The sequence below is a fragment of the Maylandia zebra genome, linkage group LG7 (assembly GCF_041146795.1).
Source record: "Maylandia zebra isolate NMK-2024a linkage group LG7, Mzebra_GT3a, whole genome shotgun sequence".
Taxonomy (NCBI): Eukaryota; Metazoa; Chordata; class Actinopteri; order Cichliformes; family Cichlidae; genus Maylandia; species Maylandia zebra.
Window position 1 is genome coordinate 23,979,409 of NC_135173.1, and position 6,956 is coordinate 23,986,364.

Sequence of the window (6,956 nt, forward strand, 5' to 3'; positions counted from 1 at the left end):
AGCAGTGTGATAGATTTCTTTCAGGTACGTTTGTGTGGTCTGGTGCGTAAAAGTCTAATATTTACCTTCTTTCAGATCCGCATTTGCTCTCTACCAACTACAGGGGAAATATCTGGTTTGCTAAATAGTCCACAAAGTTTGCGAGCTATCTGTTGTGTTGAGCTGCAGTTTGTTGCTGAGCAGGCGGCGTTAGTGCTTACAGACTTTTGAATGAAAACACCTTGGAATATAATACACTGGATAAACACCTTAAATCCAGGGGTGACATTTGTCTGTAGGTTCTTTAGAAAAGCTTTTATTATTGTTATAAATATATTTATTAAACCTGCTTTATGATTTAAATACACAGTAAACCGTGTCTTCAATAATAGGCTATTAACCAGACATTTGTTTGTATTTATTGTTTAGTGATTTCATTTTCTATAATGATAGATATTATAAATACAGAGCACTCTTAACAGCCCTAAAATTCACAACATCTTGCTCTTGACCTCAGTAAAATGTGATGAAAAGACAGACTGTGGTGCTTCACAACTTATTCTGCTGTTCTGAACTACTGGGTTAAAACATTTCTCTCTTTCTGTGTGGTATACACTCTTGTGCTACCATGTACTGTCATAGCACATAACAGGCACTGACCAAAGACAATTTATTTCTTTGTAACAAAACAGAAGATTTTACAGCATTCAATAAGCGACAGCATTCAAAAATACCAAAATGACCTTCACTAAGGCACTGGCTAAAGCATCTTTTTGGCATCTTTTAACTAAGACACAATGAAGATAGGAGAATTGGGTTCCTTTACATTGCCTGTCTGGGAGCTTTGAAAGATAAATTAACCATGACTGTTAGCGGTTAACCCGTTTCTTAATTAATTAATGGACTTTTTTTTTCTCTCTGTTAGTTACATGTGTAATTATCACCATAATCCTCAATTAACAATGACCTTGTATTCACTGAGTTGATCAAAAACTCCTCTGTCTGACAGCTCCAGCTTGGTCAAGATTGGCTCATGTAACAGGACAATGATGCCAAGCGCTGCAACAAATCAGCAACAGGATGGCTCAAAAAGGAATGGCTCAAGGCCTTGCAGTGACCCAAAGTCCAGACCTCGACCCAAATTAAATACTGTGGGAGGGACCTTAAGCAAGCTGTGTATAAACAAATGCCTATAGACCAAAACTCCTCCACAATGATTTGACAGACCGATAAGCTCATATTTCAGTCATCCTTTAAGTTATTGCTGCTAGAGTTGTTTCCTATTAAACTAAGCTATTAAATTACAGGGCTGCTTAGTTTACTTAGAAAAACTTTCTTTTTCACATGACTGTAACAAAAGCAAACAAAAACATACACGACAGTGGTAATAATTTACTTACTTAGTTATTTTAAAAAATGGTTGCTCACTGAAAAAGTTTATTATTTGAAGAAGATGAGGATAAAATAAACCAAAACTAAATCTCAGTTCTTAAATGATAGACATTTCAGATTGACAGTTTTCTCTGAAACCTTTTATAGAGTCAAAACGCTTCAGAAACAATTTAAAAAAAATTGCACAGTGGTCAAATTTAAAGCATTTCATTGCATTTTTTTTTCAAAACGTTTCATCTACTTATACAAATACTTACTGTTATGATTAATGAAATAATGAAATTCTCTGTAGAATAACATGAAATAATGACCCACGTTTTCCTAAAACAACATACATGTTTGTTGCATTTAATCTGAAAACTGAGTTGCACTATGCAACACATTTATACACATTTATATGTCCTCTGCATCTATTCAGCTATTTCCTATTAACTGAACGAGAAATTTAGACTCAAACAAAGCTGTAGTCATGAAACAGATACACTCCTTCAGAACACGCGTGGTTTTGTACTGACAATGAGAGTTCTTCACTCTCGGTGATTTGGTGTGCAGGGGATCATACAAAGCTCTCCTCCATGTTGGAACACAGCAGGAAAGAGTCAACTAGACGTGGTTTGATCAGCTGCTGGTGGTCGGCTGCCTCGATGCTGTCTGGACAGCCTGCTGCCAGCCTCCTCAAAGCAGCCTGAAGACATGCACAGTAAGCGTGTTAGCAAACACACGTACCACACAGACATTCATGTTATCATATCTCATCATTGTGCTGCACATATACAGTAAATATGCAATCATGCATACAGGCAACTGCACATGAATAATATGGCTTGACAACCAAAAAGAAACTTATGCATCCTTACAGTTTCAGCAAGAAACTGTAATGAAAATACCAAATTCAATCCTACTACCTTTACTGGGCTAGAAGTTCTTTAAAATCACCCTGTTTTTTGTTTTTCCCAGTGTCTCGCTTTATTTGAAGAGCGTACAAGTTTTACACGTGATGCCTCTAATCCATTCAGCCACGAGAGCCTCCAACATTTATGTTGAAAATTACAAATGATCTGTCAAAGCTCGGCGTCTTTTGAAGGTAAAACTTCAACATCTACAAACGCGCTACTTAACCCTTGGCCAAAAGGATAAGATGGAATCGCATTAATTTGAATAGACTGAGTGTGGTTACAGTAAAGAAGAAGGCATTTCTCAGCGCAGCGAGGCAGCCCAATTAAGCTCCTGACCATTATGTGCTTCAAATCCCCTCATCAGCCCCAAGATCTGCTCTCAATAATTATGGTCAGAATGATAATGTATGAGCAGAGATATTATTCATGATATGTACATATTTAAACACGCAGCGTCTGAAATGGTGCTTTCTCAGCGTGGCTTGGAGAGGATAAGGTTGATATATTTTCCGCTTTTTAAAAATTGCCTTTTAAATGTAATTAAATAGGACAATATTAGGAGCACTGATTGTGGGCCTGTGGTGTATTGCACTTACTTTTACCGCTGAAAATGTATAGTATATTAGGAGTCAAATTTAAATAGGCAGTTTGTGAGTTTGAATGATGTATTTGTATTCAGTACACAGAATAATTTACACATATGTAAAGGTTTGTATGTGCACTCACAAATAAAAACACATGGTTTACACCTACCAGGCAAGCCACCAGCACAGAGTCACTGTTATTTCTCTCAGTAGGGGAGCGACACAGCTCAATAAGGCGAGGAACAGCTAAAGACAACAGAGGAACATTTCAGTTAGCAGCTTGTCCAACTCTTTGATGTCAAACAGAGCAACTGTAGCTGTGTGTTGTAGACTTCTGGGTAAAAGTCTTTTTTAGCATTCTGTGATCAATAAATTGAATACCACCCCTTTAAAAAAGAAGAGAGATTCAGTCGCTCTGTCACTTCTGATACAGACTATGAAACATGTAACTTTTTCAAATTCAGATTAAAGGATTCAGAAAAATCAGCTATGCAGAATAACATATGTACAACCAATACTCTTAAATTATTTCCCTCTGGTCTATCAGGCATTTTTTTAAAGAGTATTGATTATGAGGATTTGATATCCAACTAATATCTTTATGTGGCCAAAATCATTTTTACTTATGTCAGTCAAAACCAGCTGATCATCTGATTACGGTAGTGGCTTTACGTTGCAAAATAAACCTCTCTGAGGCAACTGTTGTGAATTGGCGCAATGTAAAATAGATTTTATTGAATTGCATAAATGCATATGTTTGTATTAAGATGGTTGCATAAATATACAAAAAAAACAAAAAACAGACTTTTTTTTTCCATTTTAAAAGCTACAAAACTGATAAAACGGAAACAAAATACTTTCCATTTTCCTACTGTCTGTCTGTGACCCTCTAGTGGCCACCGACAGACTTACAGCACTTATGTGTGCGTGTGTGTGTTTTATATATTAGTTTACTTATGCCAGATGTGTGGATTGGACGTGTGTGTCTTTTGGAACATTTAACAATTTTTTTAATTAAATACACATATCACCTTGTACAAAATGCATTTCATTTACTTCTTTTGTACATTTTGTACAATGCGATATTTAATAAGTAAGATAATTGTTAAGTGTTCCAAAAGACACAAAGCCTCACTACCTTTAAGCTGGATAGCTGTTTGGGCCACATCAGGGTCTCTGCTCAGTCGGGCCAGTGTGACGGCAGCTTTCTGCTGGACACGCTCACAGGCAGCGCCCTCTGATGGACTGGAAGAGGATGGTTTTTCTCCCAGCAACAGTAGCAGTCTTTCTATACCTTGAATATATAATATTCAGCACAGATTAGCCAGGCAGGAAAATAACACATAGGAACCAGCAAAATGTAAAATGTAATATAAGAGCAGGAACAAAACAACACATTTAGAGAGACTTGAGAGTTTCCAGACAAAAAGTTACACAAGAGTCAAGGTTTCAAGTGAAAAAGAAAGAAGCAAAACTTTCTACACATGCCTGTGAGAAAGGATATAGAAAAAGTGCAGTTAGTATAATAAAGAAAAAAATTACTGAAGGCAGTCAGTCAGCCCTTCAGCCAGTTATTGTTAAATAATATTTCAAAATTATTCTGAAAAATAAGTTATAAGGCTAACACCCTAAGGGCAATGCTATAATTCAAAGGCCAAAACTCATAAAGTGACATTGAGAGATAATAAATCTAAATCATTTTTAGCTGCTTAATATATGATAAAAACGTTTTGTTACAAAAACAATCAGATTTTTTTTTCACTGAGGTGCTCGTATGAAAAATAAAATCAAACTGGCCTTAATGAGCAGAAAAAGAGACTGAAACTGCCAACCTTCGATAGTGTGAGACTGAGACAGTGACTCAGACACATCTATCTATCTCACTCTTTTATAGTGTAAGAAGTACAGAGCCAGTGGAATACGTTAAACAGAAAAAGGAAAAGAGTTTGAAAAAATACAAATGGGAATGATGAAAGGATTACAAAATGATACAAAACACATATCTCTATGTAACTCTATTTAACAAATAATACCTCTTTATTAAAAATATATATTTTTTTATGTTCAATGTCTGATGTTTTCAGCTCTTCTAAGCTAGTTCACAGAAATTAAAGTGATGCTGCCCTCCTGAGGAATAAAAAAGAATTACACTGAAGCGTCTCACTTTTACTTTCATCTAGTCAGCAGTTTGGTAGTTTCCACTACCATTAATTTAATTTAAAGTTTTATATTCATTTTGGAGGTTTAGTGGAGTATTAAGTTTAAAGGAGTTCCTAATATTTGAACCCTCTTAGGGACAAGAGGTGGGCGAAACAAATGTGTAAGAATGCTCCAGTCCAGTACAACAACACTAACCACCAGTATAAATTATCACCTTTTTGAAAACATTAGCAAAAACTGAAAATGTAGAGGCTTCATTAAAGGAGAGTTTATTTCAGAGCTGCTGTAATAGAGTGCATTAGATTTTACAGGTGTACCTAATGAAGAGGCCCGTGAGTGTATTACCTTGATTAAACTGCAGTGTAGCCAGGGAAAAAAATCCCAAATATGGGTAAAAAGGAATAAAAAGCTATAGTTAGAAAACAGACTACCTTGTTCTTGCAGGACTTCAGATGCGCATTGCTCTAAGACAGACAGGTTTGCCAAGATTGTCACCACCTACGATTTAAACAAAAACAAAATGATTAAAGGTCTGGCAAAGAACTATAGTTGAGAGCACTGCTTAAAAACAGGTTGATTTTTGCATTATTGTTAGTAATAGTGTAATTATATAGTATGTTTGCTTTTATGTGACACTTAGGGTAAGAAAAACATTGCATACATGTGTGTGAATGTGAGAGTGAATGAATAGTGGCATTGTAAAGCGCTTTGGGTGCCTTGAAAAGTGCTATATAAATCCAATCCATTATTATTATTATTATTATTATTATGTGACACTTAGAGTAAGAAAAACATTGCATACATGGAAACATGTACCTGGTCTTTGGAGTAGGGTGTGTCAACTCTCTGGCGGTCTTTGCAGGCCTGAAGTAAGATGTGGATGGCATTAAGCTGCAGGAGGATCTCACAGGCCATGCTGTCGAAGAAGGTGATATTGGCCAAGGCAGCCGACGCCAGGAGGAACACTTCCCCACAGGATGCGGTCTCACACAACTCTGAGAGAGAAAAAAGACGTAACGTACCAAACTGCAGGGGTATTATTAATACACAGTAACATCCAAAATGCAAGTAAAGCAAACCACAAAATATACAACTGATCCCCTCTCTTGTTTAGAGTTTTATAGAGGTTTAAAAGAAATTCAGTAAGGTAGTAAAGTTTAGCCTCGTGCTAAAACAATCACGTACTCATAATTTTCTATGAAATCAAAACAACTTTTTCCTCCTATAAATCAGTGGTCAGGGTGAGGTCATCACCACTGCGTCCACTCACTGATGAGCGCCGTGACAATGTCGTGCATGCTCTCCAGGAAGCTGGCGAGGTGCTGAGTGGATGTGTGGTGAGGCGAAGTGATCTGAGCTACAACAGCTGCCGCTTCAGCTCTGGCTGCCTCCACGCTGCTGTCATCAGTCAAGATGTCTGCCAGGCACAGGATCCCGTCCACCTATTAGACATACAGCAGGGACTGTTTTACTGCTGCAGTGGAAACACGCGGTCATATTCTTTTCATACTCACTTATTTGTCTTATTTCTTTTATTCCAAAATTGCGCGCAAACAGAAATATAGCTGCTCGGCGAATGGGGAAACTATGTACATGTACTTTATTTCACTGTGAGACAAGAGGTTTTAACTGATGGTTTATCGTCACATGATATACAGTGGCCTGCGTCATCTTTGGTCTCACACGTTAGCACGTTAACCTTGATCGTAAACAGCTTAGACTAACAAAATGTAAAGGATATGGATTCATTACTAACATTTCATTAAAGGTTCTATTTATTAGAATTTGGTTCAGGATCAGGCACTGGCAAAACAACACAGATGCGAGGAAAACTCAAACATGTTGAATCCTCAATGTGGTTCTTAAAACCCATTTCTGATTCCTAAGCTGAAGAGCTTCAACTAACAACACATTTGCAGTGGCTGTCCAGACGGACAGTGACGTT

General features: G+C 37.0%; 1 protein-coding gene across 3 annotated transcripts in view; it reads right to left on the minus strand.

Moving 5' to 3' along the window:
- Positions 1 to 375: 375 nt before the first annotated feature.
- insc (INSC spindle orientation adaptor protein) overlaps positions 376 to 6,956 on the minus strand; it is a 55,788-nt gene continuing 49,207 nt past the window's right edge. For all 3 annotated transcript variants that reach the window (XM_004564492.6, XM_076886104.1, XM_004564491.6), the window contains exons 8-13: positions 6,282 to 6,453; positions 5,828 to 6,006; positions 5,443 to 5,509; positions 3,990 to 4,145; positions 3,021 to 3,097; positions 376 to 2,056 (exon numbers count right to left, since the gene is read on the minus strand). In XM_004564492.6, the coding sequence (XP_004564549.3) occupies positions 1,928 to 2,056; positions 3,021 to 3,097; positions 3,990 to 4,145; positions 5,443 to 5,509; positions 5,828 to 6,006; positions 6,282 to 6,453 (780 nt within the window). In that variant the 3' untranslated portion in view covers positions 376 to 1,927. The remainder of the gene's footprint in view (positions 2,057 to 3,020; positions 3,098 to 3,989; positions 4,146 to 5,442; positions 5,510 to 5,827; positions 6,007 to 6,281; positions 6,454 to 6,956) is intronic.